The sequence below is a fragment of the Mycteria americana genome, chromosome 1, assembly GCF_035582795.1.
Source record: "Mycteria americana isolate JAX WOST 10 ecotype Jacksonville Zoo and Gardens chromosome 1, USCA_MyAme_1.0, whole genome shotgun sequence".
Lineage (NCBI taxonomy): Eukaryota > Metazoa > Chordata > Aves > Ciconiiformes > Ciconiidae > Mycteria > Mycteria americana.
The window spans coordinates 97,401,241-97,429,214 of NC_134365.1; the positions used below are offsets into that span (position 1 = coordinate 97,401,241).

The 27,974-nt window shown below is 40.6% G+C and overlaps 2 protein-coding genes across 16 annotated transcripts in view; both read right to left on the minus strand.

Moving 5' to 3' along the window:
- Positions 1–15,603, minus strand: part of IMPG2 (interphotoreceptor matrix proteoglycan 2) — a 67,068-nt gene extending 51,465 nt beyond the window's left edge. For 2 of the 3 annotated variants that reach the window (XM_075514264.1, XM_075514253.1), the window contains exons 1-2: positions 12,640–13,948; positions 11,058–11,318 (exon numbers count right to left, since the gene is read on the minus strand). In XM_075514264.1, the coding sequence (XP_075370379.1) occupies positions 11,058–11,318; positions 12,640–12,745 (367 nt within the window). In that variant the 5' untranslated portion in view covers positions 12,746–13,948. Of the gene's footprint in view, positions 1–11,057; positions 11,319–12,639; positions 13,949–15,411 lie in introns of those variants that run through there. The other variant, XM_075514275.1, reaches the window with a different exon arrangement.
- Positions 15,604–17,128: 1,525 nt separating this feature from the next.
- Positions 17,129–27,974, minus strand: part of SENP7 (SUMO specific peptidase 7) — a 46,982-nt gene continuing 36,136 nt past the window's right edge. For 8 of the 13 annotated variants that reach the window (XM_075514316.1, XM_075514284.1, XM_075514303.1 and 5 more), the window contains 6 exons: positions 27,343–27,554; positions 26,861–26,913; positions 26,481–26,518; positions 26,185–26,253; positions 23,828–23,978; positions 17,129–19,468 (listed from right to left, as the gene is read on the minus strand). In XM_075514316.1, coding sequence (XP_075370431.1) covers positions 19,331–19,468; positions 23,828–23,978; positions 26,185–26,253; positions 26,481–26,518; positions 26,861–26,913; positions 27,343–27,554 — 661 coding nt within the window. In that variant the 3' untranslated portion in view covers positions 17,129–19,330. The remainder of the gene's footprint in view (positions 19,469–23,827; positions 23,979–26,184; positions 26,254–26,480; positions 26,519–26,860; positions 26,914–27,342; positions 27,555–27,974) is intronic. The other 5 variants (XM_075514378.1, XM_075514360.1, XM_075514370.1 and 2 more) reach the window with 2 other exon arrangements.

Consider the following 27,974-nt stretch of genomic DNA (forward strand, 5'->3'; position numbering starts at 1 on the left):
GTCCGACAAAGCCAAAGCCAGCCAGCTCCAAGATGGACCTGCTGTTGGCCAAGGCTGAGCCCATCAGTGATGGTGGTAGCGCCTCTGGGATAACCTATTTAAGAAGGGGGGGGCAAGAGACACGACAAAAAAACCTTCACAATGCTAGCAGCAGTCAGAAGAGAGGAGTGAGAATATGAGAGAAACAACTCTGCAGACACTGCAAACAGTGAAGAAGGAAGGGGAGGAGGTGCTGCAGGAACCGGAGCAGAGGTTCCCCTGCAGCCTATGGAGAAGACCATGGTGAGGCAGGCTGTCCCCCTGCAGCCCATAGAGGTTAACGCTGGAGCAGATATCCACCTGCAGCCCATGGAGGACCCCACATGAGAGCAGGTGGATGCCCAAAGGAGGCTGTGACCCCATGGGAAGCCTGCGCCAGAGCAGGCTCCTGGCAGGACCTGTGGACCCATGGAGAGAGAGGAGCCCATGCTGGAGCAGGTTTGCTGGTGGGACTTGTGACCCCATGGGGGACCCATGCTGGAGCAGTACGTTCCTGAAGGACTGCACCCCGTGGAAGGGACCCACGCTGGACCAGTTTGTGAAGAACTGCAGCCCATGGGAAGGACTCGCACTGGAAAAGTTCATGGAGGACTGTCTCCTGTGGGAGGGACCCCACGCTGGAGCAGGGGAAGAGGGTGAGGAGTCCTCTTCCTGCGGAGGAAGGAGCGGCAGAGACAAGGTGTGATGAACTGACCGCAGCCCCCATTCCCTGTCCCCCTGTGCTGCTGGGGGGAGGAGGGAGAGAAAATCAGGAGTGAAGTTAAGCCTGGGAAGAAGGGAGGGGTGGGGGGAAGGTGTTTTAAGATTTAGGTTTTATTTCTCATTATCCTACTCTGATTTGATTGGTAATAAATTAAATTAGTTTTCCACAAGTCACGTCTGGTTTGCCCATGACAGTAACTGGTGAATGGTCTCTCCCTGCCCTTATCTCAACCCACAAGCCTTTCATTGTATCTTCTCTCCCCTGTCCAGCTGAGGGGGAGTGACAGAGTGGCTTTGGTGGGCACCTGGCATCCAGCCAGGGTCAACCCACCACAGACTGACAGTGAAGATCTGGTGGATCTTCCACATTCATACTACTTCCCTCACCGATTTATTTTACTGAAGTAATTAATTACTTCATTAAAGAATAAAAGAAGAGAGCAAGAGAGAGCGCACTTGTCCCCTAACAACCATCAAGAACGACAGTATTTTCACTGAGTGAAACTGCCCTTGATCAACGGGTCAAGTTTTTAGAAAATTTAGAAAACCAAAATAGTATCGCAAGTGTCCTCACAGAAAGTAGAGCTGGAGCTTAATTTGTAAGAATGATAGTTGCACTGATCAAAGTTTTAGAGGCTCAATCAGTTACAATTCCTTTGGACTCGCCTTTACGGGGAATTTAAAATAAGTTTCAGAAATTATAACTGCATTAATAATTTGAAAAACAAGGCAGGATGATGACACAACAACATAATATGCTAAGAAATAAGTCAATCTCTAACCCTACTACACGTATGCACTGAGAAAGAAATAGACATTCTGACTGAAGACAGTCTGCGATTTAAGGGTTATCTTAAGGGTTATCTTGTGTTTATCAGGTGTTTTAACCTCCCTATCGTGCATGTGCTCTTTGCCCATCAGAGCAGTTGGTCACATAACGCTCAAGCAAGATCCTCTCTGTGACCCAGGATAACTGGGAGAGAGGAATATTTATAGGATTTTCCTTGTGTCCTGGAAGAGAACAACATTACAAGGAAAACAACTCTAAAAAAAAAAAAAAAAAAAATCACTCGCAGCAGCTGCCAGCCTGGAGTAGTAGCAGACAAACCTGCTTTTTGGCCTTAATCGGATTTCGCTACTTATAGATACGCAGTTCAGCAGAGGAAAATGCTTTGCATTCAGGGAAAGTCCTGACATCATAAGCAAGACCCCACGGGGACTGACCATGAAGCTATCTTTGGAAAGTCATCTTCTTCGATCAGCTTAAAAATACGCTCCAGGCTGCCGAAACCAGTGCCTTACTGCTATTTCTTCTTGATACTCTGTATTCTGAATTCCAAAATCGATTAAATGTACTTGTGTAAAACTTAACACATAGATCACATATGGAAACATACCTTCATTCAACCAAGAGATGGACATTTTTCTTAAATGCAAAGGCTTTATAAATAACAAACTTAAGGAACAGTTTCACATGCAGTAGCACCCTTAAAGCTTAGCTGATTCTGGCATGCTGGATGGCACCATGCAGAAAAAGCTCTTTTCTACACCCCAAATTTCAGTTTATCAGAGGAGTTGAGACTGTTTCTCCATTGTGGAACTCTACAGATACACAGATCTCTCTCATTTCCATGCCACGCTCCTGACAGCTTTCCCACATGGAGATGAGCCTTGTAGCTCATTTGATACGTATAACTAGAGAATAATACAGTCCTCAAACTCTGCATTATTAACTATCAGTAGTATATTACTGCTCTAGCACCCCTCCAGCTTCCAGGTAGTTAACTTTATCTGTAAGACACAGTAATTAGGTAAGGAGTATCGGAGACGCTTCCAATCAGTTTTGCTTATGCATCTTTATTAATCAGAAATAAATAGCCAAATTTACAAGCATCCATGCATCCTCTCACATTCCCCCTCAAGTTCTGTTTGCTGCCTCAGCAGCTGAGGAAGCAAACTCTGAGGCAGGGACCACATTTCCATATCACCTCTGCGCAGACCTCAGGCAATGAAGCCATAATCCTCCTCTGGGATTTCTGGATCCTGCTGGAGTAGTAATAAGCTTCCTGAAGCAGAATAACATCTGTGGTATCCTCTCTACCATCCCACTCGTATGAGCTGGAAAAGGCCAGGAAAAGACCAAAGTCTAGTTTCCAATCCGGAAGCCTACACTAAGGAATACCACTCGCTCTCGTTTCTTTTGGCAGTACTTGTATCCTGCATCCTGACTAATGGATCTTTCACTCCAGGTGCAACATTGTACAGCAACAATCCTGCAATGAGATTATTCCCTGTGGCTGGGGTAAGTCTTCAGCAGGCTATCAGTGAGAGATGAAGCTATGGCAGTAGCTTGCAAACACATTGCAGTGGCACTTCTAATCCTGCAGTTTTCAAATGGCAAAGGACTGGCTTTCCAGTTGCAAGTAATAATTGGCAGTAATCATTAAAGGCAGTTTTCCTAAATGTTCTTAAATAAGTTTAATCTCTTTTTTTAAAATAAATGTGATGAGATAGTATCTTGCCTGAATACAAGCCTCTGCTGTATGAACAGTTGTCCCAATCAGCTCCCAATAGCTTAAGGATTTGTTGTGTGTCCTTTCATTTGGGATTACACACCCCACTGAATTCCAGTCCCAAGGGCTTTGTGCCATCTGTGGTCTCCAAGACCATTAATCAGACCCAAGCTATCAGAACAGGGTCATATTTTCTGTGGAGAGAGGAAAGGGGACGTGGATAACGAGTCACATTGCCCTCCCTAGCCTGCGTCCTATCTTGCCATTTCTACTGCAGCGACCAGTAACAAGTTGGATAATATGGTGCAGATTGCTTCAGAAGGAAAAGGCTGGCTCATCTCTTCCTCCCAAGTAGCCTGAGAGCTTGTTAGTTCTGACACACAGGGAAGGATTAAAAACCCCAGGCAAACATCTGCCACGACTGCCATTTAAACACTCCTGTTAGCCTCGCCCAGGAAACTGCATCCTCAGCCATGGTGACCTGCTTGCCACACAGTCACCCCACAACCTTGTTGACACGCAGTCCATCTTGTCATCGTCCTGCTTATTCCAACTGGCCAGTTTGTAAAGCAGGGGATTGCTTTGCAGGATAACAAATCCAGGCCGTAAGGGCTCAACCCAAGAACCATCCCCAAGCATGCTTACCTATAAAATGTTGAAGAGCAAATTCATACCCTGGCTAAGAAAAGGAACAATTTTGTTTCAGTCTTTCTTTCTCATGCACCTTTTCAATGTTTTCTAGTTAGATGAGAGTTGCCACTCCAAGCACAGAAAAAGAACAGCACAGTTTCTTCAGCGCGGTTCAAATCACGCTCATGTAAAGAAAGAGACAAGCATGATTCTATCTCCCATCTCTCCTTCAGGTATGTCAAAGAGGGAGCCAGTTCTTATCATGGCTTCACTGATGCGGCCACCCAGAGAACTGAAGAGACATCACCCTTACAGTGTGTTCAAGTTCCATAATAAACGTGATTAAGCTTCTTTTACCTTGAAGGTGGAGCCCACCCATGTGGTGGGTTTTCGACTATCTGCTGGCCAGGGAGGTTTTTCAAAGTTTCTTATCAACAAATTGTTGAGAACTCCCATATAAGAAAAACATGTTTTTCATAATTAGATTATAAGCATTCTGAGACTGTAGACAAAACTTGGAGACATAAAAACATAAACAAAGTTAAACAAGGCTTGACTTCAGTAAATAACTATATTCTACTGTATAAAAATAACTCACTCTGTTTCGTGTCTGACCTTCCAGCAACTTGCCAGTATCTGTGCCACATATATTATCTACCTATCTTGACAATAAATGAACCAATTTTTGACCAATATTTAAAATAGCAACTCCTTGAAATCAAAATGGAAAATGAGAGCCAAGGGGGAAGAGGGGGAGCCCAAACAGATTTACCAGTAAGCTTTTTGACTAGCAATGTAACTTTGAACTTTAAATACAAAGTGTTTAAAGTAGATGGGGAATGGGGAAAAAATGCAGCATCAGAGCTTACAATAAATTGACAGCAGCCCAACAGTTCAGAGTTACGACTGAAGCTGCTTGCTTAGTCGAATATGCTGTGTTAACATACTCCAGCTATTAAGTAAACTAAATCTGCTGTACAGGCTTTGCGTGATGGTCTTTCCAGGAACTGGGTTTCTAACAGTAGCTGCAAAACCCTTAAAAACCAACCAACCAACCAAGCAGCCAGCCCTGCCAGGATCGGGAAGGAATGGCCGAGCAGACCCAGCAGTGCTGCCACATGCCACCTGAATAGCAGATCAGCCCTCAGGGCACGTGAGAAGAGCCTGTCTTCATGGCTAGACCTCACGCCAAACTTTCACTAGCCTGCTACAGGGGTAGCCACAGGCACAGATATATGGGACAGCATTAGCAACACCAGGCCCTGGAGGAGATAGGATTTACGATGAGGGCTCTAATCCCTGGCAAACAATACTGATTAAAAGCATCGTAAAATCGAGATCAATCTTTTAAGGCAGCGAGCTAAGAGCCTTGAAGCTACACGTGGGTGGGAAGGTAAGCTCCTCTAGAAAATTACTTCCTTCATCCCATGGCTGCAGTAATAAATAACTTGCATTTTAATGTTAATTGATCTCTCAGCTACTTTAAAATTTTCCTCTGAAGAATTCAAATGTTAAAAAAAATGAAGGCTTATGAAACAAAGAGAAGCTCCCTCCTACAGATATGCGATCATTCCAGCTGTCTCTAGGAAAGTAAGTAGGTACGCAGAAGACATGTAACTGATTGACACAATAAACCAGAATTCAAGAGAAGAATGCAAACCAGATGGCTTGTGCTGCAATTTTTCCCCAAAGTACATTTTGCATGCACATACTACATTTTGCATGCATGTACTCCATCCTGAAATGCCTCAGAAATTAGAAGCCACTTAACTCATCGCTGAGATAATCATCTTCAAGGTGAGAGAGGAGGTAGGAAAAATTGAAAGATCAGCATGTTTGGCCCGTGCCCTTATGCGAACTTACACTGAGCAAAGTGTCATAGGTACTTAAAGTAGGCAAGGTCTTGACTTTTGAAGGCCATAACAGGTTTCAAAGGCTGCCTCAGAAAGCCAGACATGTAGTAAGACCATGTGAATCCCAGCATATCTACTCCGGAAGCCGAAAAGCCTAGCCCTTGGGAGCTTATGTGCTTCAAATGCAGTGTTTACGCTCAAGTAATACTTACAAATAATAGAGAATATCCTGAAAAGCTTAAGATAAATTGTGTTTCAGCAAAACAATTCCACATAGGCAGGCACAAGCTCTTTTCAGTCCTATAAATCTGCAGGAAGGGGTGAAAAAAAAGTTTTTGAAGCTTCCTTTCCTAAAGACTTCGTCATGGTTTTCAAAACCTCCAGCTAAGATCTGTGATGAGATGATCTCTCTCTCTCTCTCTGAAATTCTCCTGTATGACTACCTCTCATGCACCTGGGTAGGATACAGCATCTCTGTGGCTCCAGCTTTACCGTTCAGGATGCATTTACCTCTCAAATGAGAGACAATTAGCCTATTACACTCAGTCCGTGCTCAGGGATTTCCGAGGTTAACAGAAGGGGCACCACATGACAGCACTGGGCACCTAGCAGGGGGTGGGGTGGCTTTCTGGCCATTTGTGTAAGTGGCAGTACTGGAGTTTAATCCCAGTTAAATCCCATTAGTGCTTCTTAATACTTGAATCATGTACAGTGGCTAGGAGCACTGAATCAGGCTGAATATTCTATTTTGAGGCAACATGAAGCCAGCTCCTTCTCTCTAACAATTTCTGCACAACTGAATGGCTTAATTGCCGTGGGTTTTGATAAGGACTACAGTGACAGGGAGACTGACAGACACCTCCTAAGAGATCTTTTCTATAAAGACTTCATTAGCACTTGCTAAACAAATTAATATACGCACACGCAGAGAAATCACGTCATCTATTGCTGAAATGCTGCTGTGTATGGCCTATAACATAGCAACCCTTAAACAATATACACAACAAACTATTTTAAAATTAAAATAGTTGGATGTGAATTAGCTAATCCACATGAAATATTTTTTTTTCTTTTAACACTAACATACTAAACCCTAGCACATAAACTATTCTCATCAGTAATATTCCAGTAACTACAAAGGATTGTCTTTCATGGGAAAAGTCAAGCTTTTTAGAAGCATATGCTGACATCTAAAAATTCAAATGTAGAGGGAGACAGAACTAGACCTTCTACAAAATAAACTTCAGAAGTTTATTGGCTGAGTATGAGCTATGCATCGTATGTGCCAGGGATGAGGGGGAAACAAGGAGAAAAGGTTCACTCAGCTAGACACTTTATTTATTGTATGCTTGTTCAACCAGGTACTTTTTATGACTTTTGACTGTTTATTTTTACCATTATTCAGCAAGATTTGAATCATTTGTAACATTTAGGATTTCAGCATCAAATTGAAACTTCACTCTTAACTCTGTCCATGTGTAGAACATAATATCATTATTTCTAAGACTTTAGTAAATAGATTTGAAGTGATCCAAGAAAGGGGAAAATGAGAAAGCTCAGTGCTATGCCCCAAATTACCAAATTTAGGGATTATAATCATGCATAGAATTTCATTCCTGAGAAATACCTTCTATTCTTTCCAAAGTTCCAAAATGTCCTTGTCTCTCATCAGCTACGACACACTAGAATACAGTCTACTTCCTTCTTTGGTCAGTATCTTTAAACCCTATCTTTAGATTTTCAGCTTTATCTGAAGCTCTGGCTGACAAAAACGGTTCTGGCAGAGAGACTATCCGATTTACTCATGCGAAAAGAAGATGTACTCATTCACAAGCATACACTGAATTGTTTAAGACAGTGGATCACAGTAGGAAAAAATGCAAATAGAATTTAGGAAAAGTAGCCACCAGAGTAATTGCATCTTGGAGGTGGCAATGAGCAGCAGTATTAACCCTGAGCCATGGTGTCAAAATCCAGCAGCCTTTGTTTTACCCAATTAGCAGGCATAGGATAGAGAAACGGTGCAAGCCATGCTACCTTGCAATCCTTATCTTGCTTCTGTTCTACTGGCTAATTCAACTTCCAAGCCTACTACAATCCTCAGCCATCTACCGGCAATTTACACCAAAGGAAATGGACAGATTCACTGGATTGTCTACATAAAGTGACTGGTCATGACAGACTTTTGGTCTGAGCAGGTATGGCTATTTTTCATATAATAATTTTTATTTAACAGGGGCTTGGGCTACCATCTCCCTGTCAGCAGTAAAGAACATCATTATTCATAATCAACATTACCATATACAGCACACTCACTATCTGAAATCCCACTATTAGATTTCCACAAAATCTGTTTTGTGAAACCTCCAGCTGCCCCCTGGACACACTTTGTGTTCATCACAACAGTCCAGCTATGAACCACCACTAGATTTACATGACTCTTCCAGCAGCAACCATAACATTACTATCATTTAAAAGGACATGTGTTAAAAACATTCTATAAGACCCAACCTTACAGTATCCAACCGGTACGCATCTATGACTGATTTCCATCTCCATATTCTAAGAAATTAAATACAAAGCCAGCCAACAGCAGCAACATCCACATACAGCTACAAGAGATGCAGAGACTATATCGTACTGGGGAGTACAGAGACAATCCCAGACACATCTCAAAAGAGACTGAAAATAGGATCTTCTGCTAATGCAAAACTCAGTTTATTCTGCAATGTGATTGACTCTAGGAATAAATCAGCACTTCAGAAATCTGTCTTCTAGACTGCAGGTGGAGAGAAACAAGTACAAAACCACCCATATTCTTGGCTGGTGCTTCTGACTACTACAGTAATAACCACCACCAGTGAATAATCACACCATTACTTAGACTTTCATATGCTGAACAGTGCTACTGCTGTTATTAGAAAATACCGATTTTTCTCCAGATCCCTGTATTTTGTCACCCTTTGAATTTTTTTTTATGATTTATTATAGATTTATCATATGTCTTTATCTTGTACCTTTTTAAGGCTAAAAAAATCCAGATGTTGTAGTCTGAAGAAAAAAAAAAGCTGTACACTGTTAAGCCTACAGCTATACGACATAAGCACTTGCTTAAAGCCTGTGAAAGAAATGTTCGTCAGTCAGTCTCTGACACTAATAGAGGCTTTAGCAAGCTAGCAAAAGTAAATAAAGCTAGGAGCTACATATAGAGATAGAACAAATGTAATCTGGATAATCAGCACATGCAAACCTTTTCTGTTTTTCCAACATGCTCCTACATCAAAACAGCAATCAACCTTTCCCTTCCATGGTAGCGGCACTGTTTATTGCTGATAGCAAAGTAAAACTAAGGAAAGAGTAGATTGTATTGAAACCATCCTTTCCAGAGACAGTATGGGATATTAAAGTCATTCCTTACTTCCACAGATACAGAATAAACAGAATATTCTAAAAACGCAGACTGAGATTGAAAAATCAACACATTCTGTGTACCTTCATATTTATTCCCTTGTTGGGGTCAGTTATTTTTCTAATCACTGAGAGTAGCTGGTCTCCAAGTGCTAAACAGTGACCACACTCTTTCCTAGAACTATTCTGTTGACAGTGCAGAGACAAGAAAGTCCATCTCACTAGTTTATCTCTGCAGTGATTCAGCAAGCTAGTAAAAACATGGTTTCAAGAAAAAGCTGGTATATAATTCAATAACACTCAAGGAACAGCTTTACTGTGAATGAAAGTAACAGCATCATCAACTCTCGCTTACCTCAGGGGCATTTACTCAGGATGCGATTAACTAGACATCACCAAATACTCATGGTGCAGCACATTGCTGCTAACAGAATAAAGATGACAAATTGCTTGAACCAGACCTCGCTCATCTTGCTGCTAATTGAAGTCACCTCTGCTACTCGCAGAGATCTTTTTCAAAAGTTTTAAGTTAAAAGTGCTAAGGGTGGTCATAGCTTCTCTGCTCAAGAAATCCTTATGGATTGTGGAAGCCGTAAGTCCAGTAGGGAAATAGATGGACTATGTGGATTTTTGGTTCAACCTAGGACCATTAAGTTCTAGATAAGCTTTTACAACCTAATTTACAGATTTTCCTTCCTACTTATCATCACTCATGCTTTTGCTTACTTGATATTGCCCTTACATACCGCTATCACATCTAATCGAGAGGTGACTGCAGTTAAAGCACATCGTACGGATTCATTTTGAGCCAAACAAAGAACAGTTGAGTGTTACTGGGTGGACATAAACAAGAAGCTTGTAAAGCCTGTCAAACCATCTGCATGATCATCAATGTCGACATCCCTCGCAAGCTGGGCACAATTCATGTTTGAATGAGGCTCTAATCCCATATAATTCCACTTTGTTCTCCAAATACATTCTCTCTGTTTACTTTTACACACACACTCAGCAATTCCCAGTTTTAATTGTTTTTCACTGCTCTAAGCAAATAAATTAGTTACCAGTGGGAGTTTCTTCTATAGGCACTCAAAAAGTCTCATTAAACGTGTGTCTGAACACCTTTCCCTCACTTTTAAGTGACAGCAGCTCTTTCCTGTTTCACCAATTATGTACAAACACGTTAAGACACTATGAATTGTTTGAATGCTAAACGCAGTCACAGACAAATACCAGGAAGTGCTGCACGACCTCAATGCCCCATTCCAATGTTGTCGGACAGAAGGCTTGAAATACATCATATTGCTGTAATATTTCATCACATGAAAGAAGCAGTCACTGGGAACATTTCAACTTTTGCAGAGAAAGGTCTGTCATGCCAACTTCTACATCTTAAAAGAAAGGCTTCATCTCTATGATACTACAGCCTGGTACACAGAGATTGGCTTTCTACACAAGAGAATATACTATGCTTGGCACAACCAGCCGTAGTCAAAAGTCACATGGCTGAGAGACCAATGTGTCAGACTTGACTCTTTTCTGAAAGATCCCTCAGTGAATTCTACTAGCACTTGAAGAACACTAAATAAAAACAAGCTCCGTCATTTAGCTAACCTGTACATAACACCTATTTTTCCTCAGCATTCAAACTGTTCTACAAGAAAGGATGAGTAATTATTGAACACTAACTGTGGTTTCAGGGACTAGAAGTTTTTATGAAATACAAGTGTAACCAGAAGGTGGTGTTTTAGCTCAGAACAGCTCTCATAAGGAAGATTATCACAGAAAACTAAGTTTCTTGGGTAACAACATATTTCCTTTGGCCTGCTATTTATCATGTTTAAAAGCTTTGTCTATTATTTTTTTATAAATAAATGTCCTTTATCAATTACCCGTGAGACATACAATCACTTACCTCTGAGCCTGAAATATTTCAGATGGTTGGCAATAGCCTGCTCAACAGATTCATCAGGGCAGATCTTAACTCCACTGGGAAACAGAATGGACCGCTTCCTTCGTAACAGCAAATGCTTGTTGACCTGTTCAGCCTTCACGATGCCATTAAGCTTTTTCAATTCAGGAGGCTGAGAAGGGTTTGCCAACTGCCAGCCACTGAGCTGCGGGGTTGGTGAACCATCTTTAGCCTGTCCTCCTTCTGTAGCTGAATAACCTTCTGCTGTAAAATTAAAACCACACATAAACTTCTCAGATGAGATAGTGGTGCAATTATCTTATGTATCTTCATGCCATTGCTCTGGTCTCTGAAGGACATAACCGCTTTTTTCTGTTAACAAAACCCATCTGTATGACTGTACTATTAGCAACAACCTTAAGCACTTTACAGCATCCCATCAAACGATAACCTAAAGCCCTAACCCTTTGAATGGTAATGTTTTGTGTTTAACTTCTGTTCTGTGATTGCCTTAAGTCAATGGGACTATATTTGTGAATAAACACGTACTTAGGAGCTTTCAGGGCCAGGAATGAAGTAAGTAATTAATTAATTAACAAGTCCCCTTATTCCAGGCTTTCTTTCCACAAGAAACATTTACATCCCTTGCATCAAGAAAGCTGCTTGAATTGACAGCAAGTACACCTTTTACCACCATGAGATAGGTCCCTACCCGACCGGAGTGGGGAAAAAAAGAAAAGGGGGGGAAAAAAGGGCTCATCAGCTTTAGCTTTTTAAAAAGTCTCTCTTATGTTAATTGTTCCACATCACTCCAGAGGAAACTTTACAGCTGAGGGGAGAATGTGTCTATTTGGTTTTAGTCTGACAGTCTAATTCTCTATCCTCCACAGTGAGCTGATCCGAAGTTAGTTAATTCAACTTTCTTCTTTCACTTTTTCCCCAGAAACACATGCCTGAAGAAGAATTACAATGAATCCTTTATTAGAGAAAGAACAGTAATAAGCGTATGGCATTTTTCATCCCACAGATTATGAGGTTATTCTGCAACTTCAAAGTCAATAGCACCTTTGACTTCAATAACTGAAAGATGAAGAAAATGGTTATTTGGATGGTATATTAATAGTCAACTCTAGGGCTGAAGACCACCACCAGATGGTACATCAGAGGGAGACAGGAACATCAAAGAAGGTCACTAAGGCAAAACCCCAATCTTTACGCAAACTGACACATCTTCAGTGTGCATAAGCAGAAGACAGAACCTCAATTTTTAAGATTTAATACAAAATTATTAAAGAAAAAAGCACCGAGTAGAAGATTTATCAGTATCTACTGTCTCTCAAAGTTGGAAAAACTCGCCTCCTGTAGCTACATTCTACTCTCAAAACAACACAAATGTACAGTAATATCTCCTGGAAATCACTCTTAAGTATTCCATATTTACACTGATATCATGGCACAGATTTGACCAAACATTTCTCTGTATTAGTCCCCTTTGTTGTAATTAAAGCAGAGAGGTATTTTTATTTCTATACACTGCTGTAGGTAAACTTTGAAACCAAGAATACGAATAAGATTTCTGCATTACCTGCAACTATTTGAAGATCGCCTTTAATCATTCCCAAAACCAGAAAGCAAAGAAAGGTTTTCCAAGTGAAGCCAAACATACTTATTTGTGTCAAAAAAAGCAACATGCAGGGGGAAAAAAAAAAAAAAAAAAAGAAAATCCCTTTTAGCAAAAGAGCTGTTGTCTTTAATGTATCCTTGAACCAACCAAGAGCATTGTCCTTCTTGAAAATGTCTTGACGTCACATATAATTATCTTTGGAAAAAACATCAGGTAAAAAAAGTCAACCAAGACATCCTGGGAATATTCTTTTCAAAGACAGTATTCCGCTTTAGTGAAGAAACAAGAAAAGGTGATGGAAGTAAACTCCTTGGAGCTAGCAGATGGACTGAGACAATTTTTTAATTTTAATCTGGCCAGCTAAGCTCTTTACCAGAGCTTGTCATACCATTAACAGACAGTCCAAACAAGGACAGCACCTTTCACATTTAATTAACCATGTTTTTTCATTGGCACTTCAATTTCTGCCCTTTTTTAAAATCATGCTGACCACAAAACATCAGAGGGAGCATGCCAGTCTGTAGTGGAATGTCTCAGTGTGTTTGTCTTCTGCTTTTACAAATACATGTATCTAAAAATGCACTGACTCGCTTAAACACCGATGCGTACGTAGATAACACCGAAGCAATCTTTCTGTAGGATTGTTCCTCCTAGTGACAAAGCTAATGCAGCCCTGCTGCCCGAGCCTGCGCTAAAGCAGAAAATCTTGCACTGTTACACCACTGTCCTTCGCGTCCCAGAAGAGGTGCTTCCCCCAAAGACAACGCCAGGGCAAGGCGTGATTCTTTCATCTCTGTTCAGGTATTATCTGACACGAGCAGTAGGAACAAATTAGTACAGATACCCGAAGAGATGATCAGCTAAGAAGAACTGCAGGAAGGACAGAGTGCAGGAAAGCAGCAGCAATCTCAGCTTCCCTCCTGCCCAGGGTCAGTTCATCGTGGAAACGTGTATGGAAGCGGTCCTGCAATGGCAGACAGCATTCAGACCACTCGAAAATACCCATCAGGGCTGTCTCCTGGGTGGCGTTAACTCAGGACTTGCTGGCTACTGTGTTCAGATCAGTCTGAGCGAACTGCTGGTTTGTCTGAAGTGACTATTTGTGGTAGTGGTTTTGCATAAATATTTCAAAGCTGGATTCCCAAGGCTTCCCAGATGACAGCCTGCAGAGCATTTACACAGAGCTCCTTAGGTATACAGTGTTGACTCCTCTCTTCTGCAATTCCAACAATTCAGGTATCAGGAATTATCAGTGTTATTACACACAGGACACTCACAAGAATCAAATAAAACCACCTTTGTTTTTTAGCTCTCTCTTCTGACATCTAACAGACTCTAGTAGATACTTTTCAAAACAACAACATATTTTCCCTGATTTTTCCACAAAACTACTAAATTACACTAAGTTAAACCACTGAGCTGCTCTAACACCCCCAAACAGTTTTCTTAGAATCAGACATTTTGGATCTATCAAACCAGCACTGTTCACCTAGGCTGGCTCTGTCAAGCCAGCTACAATACTGGCAGCAGCACCAAATGCAGTACACCACACCGGGGCTGTAAATTGAACGGTCCTGATGATACGAGGCACAGGAACAACATTGCACTGGTGCTCATAAACTGTTTCTAAGTCCTATGTGCATCTCTAGGTAGACAGAGCAACTTTTGAGGCTAGCTTGGGTACCTTTATTACAATCCTGGATTCAACAACACAGACCAGCCTTTTTTTTAATCCTCTGCAGAGACCGGTGCTTTCAATGTCATGAATGCTTTTGCTTGCATTGCCCTGCAAAAATGCAACTGAATCAAGATTAGAAATACTATATGTGATTATAAAGGCAAAGGCTAACTTACCTCAAGAATGCATGACAACTAATCCTTTTCGGGAAAATTCTTAGAATATGAATTCTATGAGCAAGAGTATGAAACCCAATTAGAAGTTTACCTGGAGAGTCTTCAGATTTACGGCATTGCTGGTTTTTCATCAGCAAAGTACTCAAAGGCACTCAGAATGTGAATAGTATAAAAACTACCCACTTTATATCTCTGTCAAAATTTATTTTCTATGGTATGGCTATGTCAGCTTCTGTGTGATACAATATTGTAAACATTTAAAGGCAGTTTCATTAATATTAGTTCAAGCTATCAATTTTAAATTCCACACTGATTTCAGCACTGAAATTTAGATTTGCAACAGCTGAAAATCTCCTACATTTATGATAGCAAAATGCACAACTAAAAGCACAGTCATAATTTAAAATTTCTCAAAACAAGCAAAACAACTCTTGCAATAGTTTTCCAAAATAACTTTGGAAAATTAACTCCTCCCTTGATTTGACTAAGGCCTTTACAGTAATACTTTGCATCAGAAGATGCATAATTAATTTCCAGTAGCCAGATTGTATCTGTTCAAAAGTACCTAGGAAAGGTATATTCTTGCTAGGGAAAAAAAGGGGAGTATAATCCTAGTGACGTAACACACCAAGGTCACATCAGTACCTCCAAAAATAAAAAGACAATTTTCTGACAATTTCTATTTCTGAAAAGAAAGAACACGCACTTTCATATAGCGGATGCGATTAAGCTGAATTATAGTTCTCTACAATGTAACAGTCACTGAAATTCTGCTACACCACACGTACTGTTCTAAATAATTGCATTGTTTTCAAATGCAATTTATTCAAAAAGCTAAATCCACCCATCTGTAGCTAAAAACGCAAAATAAAGGTATACCTTAATGAAAATGCCTCTAATGAAGAGCCATATGATGGCAGATGCTCCCTATCTCCAAACTCACAGGGCTTAAAACCAAGATTATAAATTGTCTCCTGTGACTGGACTAGCGCAACTGACTATGGCATTTGACAGAACTCACCAACAAAATTCCCCAATCAGTTTAGCTGAGAAAATTAGCTCAGACAAAACCTTTTCACTTGTTCTGTTTCTGTGGTTGCTGTTGCCAAGCACTTCACCATTACCATTTTTTGCTTGTGCTCCTGGAGAGTTCTCTGGTGAACTGTCTCCCAGGGTAAGCAAGGTCTGAGGCTGTTTAGCGTTCCAGCTGAGCAAATTCAGCCCAACAGAGCTTGTCGTACTGCCACCTCTTCCGTCACATAGTAAAGTATTTGGAGCAGAAAAATCAGGAAGTGAGGTCAAACAAGTTGATCTAACACTTCATCCTTGTAAGCCTATTCTCTGCATTCCCCCTTTTCTGAACTGTTGATCAGATAAGTATCTCTTACCTTGCTCAACAGTCAAAGATGATCCCAGTGCCTGTGCTTCATCTTTGAACAGTGTTTCCAACTTCAATATGGTTGGACAGTATTATTGCTGTTGGTCTTCATTTCATTTGACCATTAATGGAAACATTTTCAATCCTGAGACCTTTCAAGTCTCATCCTACAATTCCTGCTTTTCCATCTAGAAACCAGAATTTTTTTTTGGCGGGTTGCCAGAAGCAATATTCTGCTTCCCTGTCATAATCAAGATAAAAGTGTTACTACTGTGGCTTTTAAGTCTTTACTGTTTTGTAAGGTGTAGTACTTACTGAGTACTGAAAGCCCATTTCAGGGTGAAATTCTAGGAGGCGAGTCCCAGAAAGGACAGATGGACTGCAATGAATCTATGCCTGCAGTTCCAGAGGAAAAACGCAGCAGTCCACACATACTTTTAAAAAAGCACACTTGCAGTTTCATGATTCACTTCTCCAGTTCTTGATGAAAACTAGGGGTTTTTTATGTTTCTCCTGGAAGATTTACTTCCTACAAGTTACTTCTCTTCCACCTTGTTTCTTGTGTCATGCTTGCCAATATCACCTTAAACTGACCTCCGTGACTCAGATTTCTTCATGGAAGCCAGTTTCTGGTCCCACACAGCCAGAACGTAGCAGTTTCTTTTAAAGAAACTGGTAGCTACATTTAACACTGAGTACAATTAATTGCCTTGAAACCAAAATTACACAGTGTCGGGTAAAGAGCCTTACAAAGACTGGTTTGCTTCGAAGTATCACACCACTCCACCATTTCAGTTAAACAGGGATTAATACAGGAAATGGAGATGCAGGAGATGTACAAAAGGGTCCCTCAGTCAGTTTGGTGCCATATATATGCTAAAAGTTACCTGTGGGGAGTTCTTGCAACTAAAAAGGAAGCACAAAGGTACCCGGAGTGTAACTTTTTCCACAGACACTTCCTAGCATTCACCACATATCTGTTAAATGCAAATGGCTGGAATGGGGTGGGTTGCGGCTGGTGGACCCAGGCATTTCCCAGGCTAGTCATTCAGGCTGTCAAGACTGTTAGCCTAATTACAGAAAACAACTGTAAGGCCCTTGAGTCAAAAAGCAGCCTTGCTTGCCACAAGCAGCTGTGAACTAGCTGCATGCCTTTATAAGGACTGGAGAACAAATAATCACTTTGATACAAATTGGGTTGAGATACACATACTGTGTATATACCTTAAAAGCAGGAAGACAGCCTATCTTACACTTAGTTCACTGGCTATTTGTGGCAGCTGGGAAAAGAATGGTGACAATCACATTCAGCAACTTCTGGAGATAATTTTAATATCAAATGTATTGCATTCTCATAGCACATCTCTAACAAATCTACAAAGGCAATCCTTTAATATTATAAAACCAATTTAGAAAAGTTTATACATGACTTTTGCTTTTAAATATCTATAAACCAGTCAATCTAAAAAAGAACAGATTACTTTATGATAAAAACTAACCTTACCATAAGAAAAAGCCCAAACTATTTGTCATAAGAGAACATTGAAAATATGCATCAATGAAAAAGGTGTAGAGAAAGGGCACACATTTCTGCATTTTATCTTTCATCTGTCTTACAATAAATACAGATTATCCCTGTAAGTAATGCTGATGTTGTGATTTAGGTGATGAAAGCCACAAAACGTCTGGGATGAAGGGGACAGATGTTGGCAGGGGGGTACTGACAAACTCCAGAATTAAAGTAGAAAAAGACAAAACCCACACAGTAATTGCACTAGGCTGCTCACAGCTATACAGAAGGTAACTGTGCTCAGCAAATTATTTTGTTTTAAAATTGCCTCTTCTCCAGAAAGAATGCTTCCTGGTTTGAGAAACAACGGTGGGAGACTTTTTTGGATAACTGTACCAAACCTGAAGTAGTAACTGGATTTTCCAAATGCTAGGTTTCAGAGTTGTCTTGAGGGAAGGGGCCCTGAGAATTCTGCAATGCCATAAAAATGTTCACATCTTTGGGTTGCCCTCAATTTTTATTTTAACTCTCTAACCTACTTCCAGCTTTAAGAGGTCTGGTTTTGTAGATACACTCATGACACACGTGGTTTTGGTGGTTATCTGACACATGGTCCTTCTGAAGGGTGCGATGACACTTAATTTACTTGCAGTGAGGAACAGGAGAAAGCATCCTCTTAAAACAGTCACCTTCTATTGTGCAGTAACTACAGAAAAAAGTGTGCACATCAACATGTTATTGACATTTTATGTGATCACTGTTTGAGGAAAAACTACCTAAATGCATATTAAGACAACGATAAACTTGTGCTAGTTTAGCAAATCAAGTCAGAGTTCAAACACTCAAATATTTGGGCATCTTTACTCAATTCTCCCAAGCAAAGTATAAATCCTGTTTGTCTTATATGTAAATTACATATCTTCAAGACATATTATATATAATATGACCTTTTTGAATGAAAATGGCCTTATCTTTCAGTAAAAGACCTCGAACTTTTGAGGTTGTTGAGCCACAACCTGCTTGCCTTTCTAATGCAAGTGATGTCATAAGATTTGCAGGTATAACTCCCAAAAATAAGGCAAGTAGGATTAAAAGCCTACTGCCTACGTGCATTGTATTGGCATGTACTTTAAGAGCAAGATTTCTTCTGAAATCTGATAAGAAAAAAATCATAAAAAATACTTTTAAAAAAATCCACTCTTGACTTTAAAAGATTTCAATGGTCACTCTCAAGCAAGTGTCTTCCACTCATGGAAATAAATTTTTATGATGAAAATGCTAGGAATGGAAAAAAGTAAAAATAAAATCAAAACTCAGCAGCCTCAAATCTTGGCAGAATTTTCTGACACATGCAGACTATTTCTGTATATAATCAGAAACAAAACAAAAAATACATCTCTAAAGAGAGTCAATATTAGATCCTTAAATTAAAACAATACATAGTATTCATTCTATCTGTATGAGCTGCAAAACTGAAAAAGACACAGTATAGGCCTGAAGACAGGATTGTGACCCTGACTCCTACCTGATCATCCATGTTTATACAGAATTGTAAAGAACAGGCTCCAAAAGATGAAAATATTTTTACATCCTTGTGCCACATACCTGTACGCAGCTTTCATATTCCAAGTAAAGAATCAATTAGCAATCCATATGTATTAGGTTTAACTTAGATATTTACATTTGTATCTACAACCTTCTCCTTCCCCCCCCCAACTGCATTCTATGACCACACAACCCAAATGAAAAAAAATTCTTTAAATAAATACACACTGAACAAACAAAATACTTCTTGTGGTTCCTTTTTTTTTTCCTTCCTTGGAAGGCAGAAAGAGCCCGGATGCTGCTCAGCAGAGTTCCAGTTACTTTATACAGTGATGTTCTTTGCCAGGTCTGGCTTATTAGATTTATTAGCTGCTGCTGCCACTGTGCTGTTGAAAGTGCAGTTGCAAGATCAGGTCTCGAATTTCTTCTCTTTTGCTTCTGATCAGCTGACGAGGGAACCACTTCTCCAGATGCAGTGGCTGTTCAAAGTTAACTATGGGATTCTGGTAACAGAAAAAGGAATACTTACAGCATGAATTTCCTAAAGCAACCTTCAAAAAGAATTTCAAACCCTTCCATTACTGCTGAGACCAAGGAGGCACAAAAAAGTTTTGATGAGACAGTGATAGGCTTTACAGCCAAATTCCAGTTCCTCCATGGTAATCACATATAAACATACCCCTACCACAGGCTACTCACGGTAAACACCAAACAGGTTATCACCACTTCTCTTAAAGATACATCAGTATAAGCACATATTCAAGGCAGATTCCATGTACTATGATACAATTAGACATACTCTTGATATCTAACAAGTGCCAGATGCACTTTAGTCACAAAACACACATACAATCACGCTATAGGGAAGGATCAAGCATAAAGCAGTTAAGCATGATGAGGTTTTGTTGCCTCAGGCATGTGTTTTTCTATCATGAGGTGGTCTGACAGAAGACAACAAACAAGCAAGAACACTGCTAGCAGTTTTAGCAGGACATGAGAGGGGGAAAATTCAGAACAAATTAGGATAGCAAATTGAAATGGCTGAGAGACGCTGGCAGCTTCGGCAGTAAGACCACAACACCACATCTGATTTGCCAAAGTCAATTTTTTTCCTCTTTCCCTCTTCATTCTTTTGCCATGCTTATATTTCACCTTCTCCTTCCTTTGAATAAAGTAGTATATGATAAATTGAAAAAGCAAAGCAGAAAACACATCATGATTTGCGGTCTATGAACCCTGGTATGTTTAGGACAAATTACAACCACCTTGTCTTGGCCTTGCTTCCGCAAGCAGAACATGATCCCACTGTTAGAGAATGGGCAGTTCAAAAGCACTGGTAAAGAATTTCATTTTCCACCTACACAAGAACTCAACTCATCAATCACAGAACCACAGAATGGTTGAGGATTGAAGGAACTTCTAGAGGTCATCTGGTCCAACCCCCCTGCTCAAGCAGGGCCACCTAGAGCCTGTTGCCAGAACCATGTCCAGATGGCTTTTGACTATCCCCAAGGAGGGACACTCCACAACCTCTCTGGGCAAACTGCACCAGCACTTGGTCACCCTCACAGTTAAAAAAAAAAAAAAAAAGCGCATTTCCTTACATTCAGAGGGAACCTCCTGTGTTTCAGTTTGCATCCATTGCCTCGTCCTGTCACTGGGCACCACTGAAAAGAGAGGGCTCTGTCCATTTTGCACCCTCCCTTCAGATATTTGTACACATTGATAGGATCCCCCCGAGCCTTCTCTCAGAGTCCCAGCTCTCTCATCCTTTCCTCATAGGAGAGATGCTCCGGTACCTTAAGACTTTGTGACCCTTTGCTGGGCTTGCTCCAATAGTGCCACCTCTCTCATACTGGGGAGACCAGAACCGGACACAGTGCTGAGGAGAGGGGAAGGATCACCTGCCTCAAACTGCTGGCAACATTCCTCTGAACATAGACCAGGATACTGCTATCCTTCTTTGCTGCAAGGACACACTGCAGGCACATGTTCAACTTAGTGTCCACTAGGACCCTTAAGTCCTTTTCAGCAAAGCTTCTTTCCAGCTGGGTGACCCCCAGCATATATTGGTGCCTGAGGTTTTTGCTCCCTGGGTGCAGGACTCTACACTTGTTGAACTTTATGAGGTTCCTGCCAGCCCATTCTCCAGCATCTCGAGGCCCCTCTGGATGGCAGCGCAACCCTCTGGCATATCAGCCACTCCTCCCAGTTTTGTGTCATCTGTGAACTTACTGAAGGTGCACTCTGCCCCAACATCTAGATCATTAATGAAGATGTTAAACAGGACTGAACCCAGTACTGACTCCTGGGGCACACTGCTAGTTACTGGCCTCCAATTAGACTGCCTGCCACTGATCACCACACTCAGGACCCAACCAGTCAGCCCATTTTCAATCCAACTGCTCATCCAGCCCATATTCCACCAGCTTCTCTATGAGGATCTTATGGGAGACAGTGTCAAAGGCCTTGCTGAAGTCCAGGTAGACAGAATCTACTGCTCTCCCCTCATCTACCAAGCCAGTCATTTCATCATAGAAGGTTATCAGGTTGGTCAAGCATGACTCCCCCCGGCCTTTGTGAATCCATGCTGACCACTTACTCTCAACCCGTCTTGTCCTTCACTGTCTAGAAATGGTTTCCAGAATTAGTTTCTCCATCACGTTCCCAGGGATCAAGATGAGGCTGACCAGCACATCACTCCCCAGGTCTTCCTTCCTGCCTTTTTTTGAAGATAGGAATGACATTTGCTTTCCTCCAGTCCGCTCCCGATTACCACGACCATTCAAAGATTATCAAAAGTAGTGTCACAATCTTATCAGCCAGCTCCCTCAGCACTCATGTGAGCATCCCACTAAGGTGCACTGACTTATGAATGTCCAGTTTAAGTATTCTCTAGCCTGATCCTCTTCCACTAGGGGTATGTCTTCCTTGCTCCAGTCTTTTGCCCAGTCTCTAGGGCCTGGGTCTCCTGAAAGCCAGTCTTGTTAGTAAAGAGTGAGATGAAGAAGGCATTCAGAAGCTCAGCCTTTTCCACATCCTGTGTCACCAGGGCTCCTACTCCATTCAGCAGTCAGTCCACATCTTCCCTACTCTTCCTTTTGCTGCTTACATAATTATAGAAGCCCTTCTTGTTTCCTCTCACATCCCTCACTAGATTAAACTCCAGCTGGGTTTGGCTTTCTGAATTATGTCTCTGCATGCTTGGACAGTGTCTCTATATTCCTCCCAGGTTACTTGTCCCTGCTTCTGTCTTCTGTATGCTTCCTTTTTATGTTTGAGTTTTGCCAGGAGCTGCTCCTCCATCCATGCAGGCCTCCTGGCATCTTTGCTTGACTTCCTGCTTGTTTGGATGAACTATTCTTTAGCTTGGAGGTGGCGTTCCTTGAATATCAAACAGTCTTCTTGGACCTTTCTTCCCTCCAGGGCCTTATTCCATGGAACTCATCCAAGCAGATCCCCGAAAAGGCCAAAATCCAGGCTTGTGATCTTGCTTTTTGCCCTGCTCCTTCCTCTTGTGATCCTGAACTCCACCATCGTATGCAGCCAAGGCTGCCTTTGACCTTTACATTCCCAACCAGACCTTCCTTGTTTGTGAGTATGTTGTCCAGCAGAGCACCTCTCATCAGCTCCTCTGTCACTTGGGTAAGGAAGCTGTCATCAATGCTCTCCAGAAACCTCCTGGACTGCTTATGTCCTGTGTTGCCCCTCCAGCAGATGTCAGGGTAGTTAAAGTCACCCACAGGGACCAGAGCCTGTGAACATGAGGCTACTTCTACCTGTCCATAGAAGGCCTCATACACTTGTTCTTCCAGATCAGGTGGTCTACAGCAGATGCCCACTACTGTGTCACCCATATTAGTCTGCTCTGTAATCACTACCCATAAGCTCTCAGTTGGCTCCTCATCCAACCCTAGGCAGAGCTCCATGCATTCCAGCTGCTCTCTCACATAAAGGGCAACTCTACCTCCTCGTCTTCTCAGCCTGTCCTTCCTAAAGAGCCTGTATCCGCCCATCACAGCACTCCAGCCATGTGAGCTACCCACCACATCCCCGTGATCTCAACAAGACAACAGCCCTACAACTGCACACAGATCTCCAATTCCTCACCTTTAATCCCCACACTGTGTGCATTAGTGTATAGGCACTTTGGAATGGCCATCTATTCTACTACGGAAGAAAAATCTGTCCATCAGCCAAGGCCCCACACAAGGCTTTCCATACACAGGACACTCAGAGAGAACATGGACCACATGCATAAGCATCAAACAAGCAGAGCCAAAGGACAGAGCAAGAGGGCAGTGCACTGATCAGGGACACCCTAAAAGTCAGTGCCTGAAGCCCAGCATCTGCAGATGTTTGAAGGTATGTGCTGAACAGGAAAGAGAGGCTCCCTTAGCTCCGTGCATTCCCTTTTAAGGATTCCTCCCTTCTCCTCTCTGCAGAAGCTGCTGCCTGCAGAGCCACTCAAAGGCCAATGCACAAGCTGACCAAAGTTTTAGAGGCTACAAGAAATGCACAGAAAGGATGCCTTTGTAACATCTATAGGCCAGAAATGTGTAAACTAAATGGACTCCAAATACACCCAAATAGTTAGGGATATTGAATGTGTCAATGTAAAAGCAACATTAAACTTACAAGTTCAGAAACATTTGCCAACAGAGATGAGAAACTGTCTGTGCTCCAGATACAAAGCCCCCTGCCACTACTTGAAGAACAGGTTTTATCTCCTCTTGCTTAAATGGCTTTGACACTTTTGAGACTGAGCATCACAGGCTTTTGTGTCTGGCTATTTCCCTCAGAAATAGTTTTTTGGGTTTAAGACGATTTTGCGGAAAACGGAAAGTAGTTTCCATTTGTACCTGCAAGAAGCTTTCCACATACTGCAGCAAATAGACCCCACAATCACTGCTGTTATCTTGTTTAGGCACTCTGGGACACAGGTCAATCATAGTTGATTTATTGAATTCTCGATGCGTTTTTCGTTTGGCTTCCCATTCCACTTCAAAGTACCTACAAAAGAAAGCAAGCAGATTAAATACTTGAGAAATAACTCACAAGCTCAATGCATTTTGGGATACTAAATATTGTTCTGGAGCTGGTCAAAGAGCTAAAACAGCTTTAACCAATTCCTTTCACAGAAGCTATCAAAGAAATTCATACAAGGAACAACACAATTTCCACTATCCAATATTCTATCACACTCGGAGGCATCTCTACCACATAATATGCAATATACAAAACAGAAAGATGCATGACGTTATTTAAAAATGAAGTTATTTGTGCCGAGTTTCTTCAAGCTATTACGATACCAGGACATTTTTAAACCTTAACTAAAGGAAGAACTCAATATAATCTTTCCTGGCTATCACACAGATTTTTCCATCCTAAGAGACAAGCAGTGGTTTTCTAACTTAAGCAAACCATTAAAAAAAAAAACACCTTAGAATTCACCTTGCAAACAACTTCAGTTACAATTGCACCAATATAACCCTTGCAACCTACTAGTGTACAAGGTATATAAAGACTTGTTAAAAACCTTAAGGGATCACTTCTTTAATATTATGTCTTATTTGTTATCAGGCTTTTCTATTTTTCTTGTGCTTCAGTAGCAACTCACTAACCCACATTCTGGGCTGGCCACTGATTTTGAAGATGGGATTGAAAAGCATAGGGGTCTGATTTTCAAAGGCAACAACTACCTATACTTTTCTGCTGACTTTAGTCAGAGTTGCAAAGGCTCAGGGCTTGTGAAAATCAAACATAAGGTCTGACTTGAGTGAATAAAAAAAATATATACATTAAGTCAGACCTTGTGTTTGATTTCTAAAAGCCAAGTCCTTGCTACTCTGAGAATAAAAATACATATAAAACACCCAAAACACCTTTGGGGAAAATGGCAACTAAGAAAAGAAGGCAAACATGAAACAATTCGAAGACGAAGACAGTTCCAGTTCAGTGAAGCACATTCCCTAGAAACTGCAAGAACCTCTATGACTGTAGACTTTAAAATTAATTTGTTTGAGCCTGACCACTGCCCAAAACACAAAAGTCAACTCAAGGAAAGAAGAGGTCATGGAACCCCTGCATCAGTTTCCTTAAACTTCTGCTTTCAGGGTGTAACTGTAAATTGAAGGAATAGAGGTCTGCTTCCCAAACTTCCCTGATCTCGCAACTCCATAAATCACCTCTTTGTTTTCTGACTTTTCATGACAGTTCTTTGAACTCCAAGAAACAACCCTCTCTGGAATTTCAACCCCAGAAGTAGCTCAAAGCATAGAGCACTAATTTAATACATCCCACAGAGATTTAAAATAAATAAATAAATAAATAAAATTTGCTATTTCATTCTTCCTCCCAGGGCACACATGGTGGGGAGGCCTCCCTATCTAGGGAAAAGATGGTTTCACAAAAATTTCTGATTCTCATCTAACCCTCACATAGTATTTTGAAGAATCTACTTTTACAAGAAGGATGTACTATTTGGTTTACAGATTTTTGTTCTTTTCAGTGAAGTGGAGAACAAAAAGAACAATTCTATTTAGCTTCAAATATTTCATATTAGCAACTTTTTAAAAAGTTGTTGATAGATGTTAAAGTCATTAGGAGTGTGTAAAAGTACTGAAAGTTTGAAGACATTCTTCCAAAACTTACATACTTATCACATAAAAGACTGAATATATTTTTACTCTCACTTTCAAAACAAATAATACCATTCCAATATAACTACAGCAACACATCAAGCTTTTAGACAGCTTCAGTCTAGTTTCTACTTTTTTGCACATAGATAGGAGTGGATTTAACACTAACTCTGTAAGCGCCATCAAAAAAAATGAAGATCAGCCCTTTGGAAAATTAATCATTTACATTTCAAAGTATTCATTTTAAAGAATCTGTTTTTCTACCCTTAAAAACACCCCTCCATTACTGAACTAGAGGAAATAAAAAACCCCCCAAATCTCCTCTACTTTTAATTTTTTTTTTTCCAATTTCAAAAAGACTGTCCACTTTACAATTTTTGCATTGTATCTGGGCTGCAGAACAAAGACAGGCTTTTCATACAAGTCTCTGTATTGCTATTACAATTTTCTTTGTTGCGGTTCTTTATGGATTTTCCTTTACCATTAGAAATGTACACCTTTATAGAAAATAGTATTTTTAACATAGAAATATGACCAGCAGCATCTCTTTCGAATATATAGAAACTGTAGTTACTTACTCTCTCAAAACCTGAACTGTTTTCTGCACAGAACCAGCTTTCAAAGAATCTAAGATGAGTATGCAAGGCCTGCACACAACAAAAACAAACAGATCATTGTAGTCTTTCATTACCAACACTACTGAAGCAAATATTTTGTTTGAATACCACCTTTCAAGAGCATCAATATCTGAACAAACATGGAAAAAAAATGGACAAGTTCCTACAGCTGTGGCTTTATAACAAATAACTGAATGACTGCAGAATTTCTTAATATAATTTAATGATACAATATTAGTATGAAAACAGAAACGTACCTTTTACAAATCTGCCTTTTGGAATTACTTAGGGAGATCTGGGAGAAGAGAAAATAAAAACAACCTTAAAAAAACCTACAACAATTATAAACTCAAATGTCTTCATAGATTTACAGGTAAAGCCAGAGAGGCTCCCATTTCAGAAAGGGAGAAACTGATAAATAATTTTTAAAAACACGTGAAAGCATAGCATAGGCAACATAGGAGGACTAGCAAAGGAGGACTTTAGGCTAATTCAAAGTGCCTTGCACATGCTGCAGGCCACACAAACGTCTACAGCTGCTACAAAAAAAGATGATGCAAAATCACTTGGTCAAGTCTCAGAGCCTTCAGAAACAGAGTAATACATGTTTCCTCAGTCAGTACAAAAAGGCACTTACTTTAGAAATACCTGAATCCAGGACTGAAGCAGAAGCAGCAATTTCATTGCCACCTAGTAAAAAAGAAAAAATTAAAAATTCTTAAGAAAATATTTCCTAGCTGAAATATTTTAATTTTCAAATTCATGATTATTAGTATTCAAAATACAACAGTGAAGTATAAACTAATTTTGCTTTTTTGAATGTTCAAATAGCAGAGTTACTGGGGGCCTTCCTTCCTGATAAAATTCTTACTGAAATCCAAGAACTTTCCACTCATGATGAGATCTGAGCCACCGATTTTACATGTCCCTTCCAGTATTTTCCAGAGTTGCGGACAACAAGAATGCAGTGGAGTCCTTGCTATGCATGGTAATACAAAAACATATTACATCCATCTTGATGTGAAAGATACTTTTTAAGACATCATATCTCTCCTTCAAGGACTAAGACACTATTAGAACTGTATATGGCTTGACATAATTTTCTTCTAGATTACCTACCTTTTGAGAATAAACTTCTGTTAGCATCCATTTCTTCTTCATCCTTGCAGTTACCAGGAAAGACCAACACTGAACCAGTTCTAGTGTTCTCACTCTCTGACCGAAGTGGAGACTGTTGAGGCTGGTGATATAATGAATTCTGATAGGGACACTCCTCATACACAGCTTCTTCTAACCAAGGAAAACAGATAACTGCAATGTACCAATGAGACCTGCCCAGAAGTGGGGAGAGGGGGTGGGGGAAACAACGTCAAAACTCTGTAACATTTGGTTCTGAAAAGGATATGAAAAGTTTTTATAACATCAAGAGCTCACGGACAACTGTTGTGTGACACAACCATCATTGCCATGTTCCTTCATGGCATCTCATACTAATCCTCTCTCTTTTTTTTTTACTTTGCATTGCGGCATAACAGCAAAGATAAGTATCAATTCCTTTAAAAAACCCCAACAAACCCACCACAGCAATTTATCATTGTCTCACCACCCATCCCATGCTGTAAAAAAAGAAAAAAAAAGGCAATAAAATAATCTGTGATGGTGATCCCAGTTTTGAATATAGCTGAGGGTATGGCATGCCTAACATTATCTTTTTCTGCAGCTGTTTTGCGTACGTAACTCTCAATGACTAT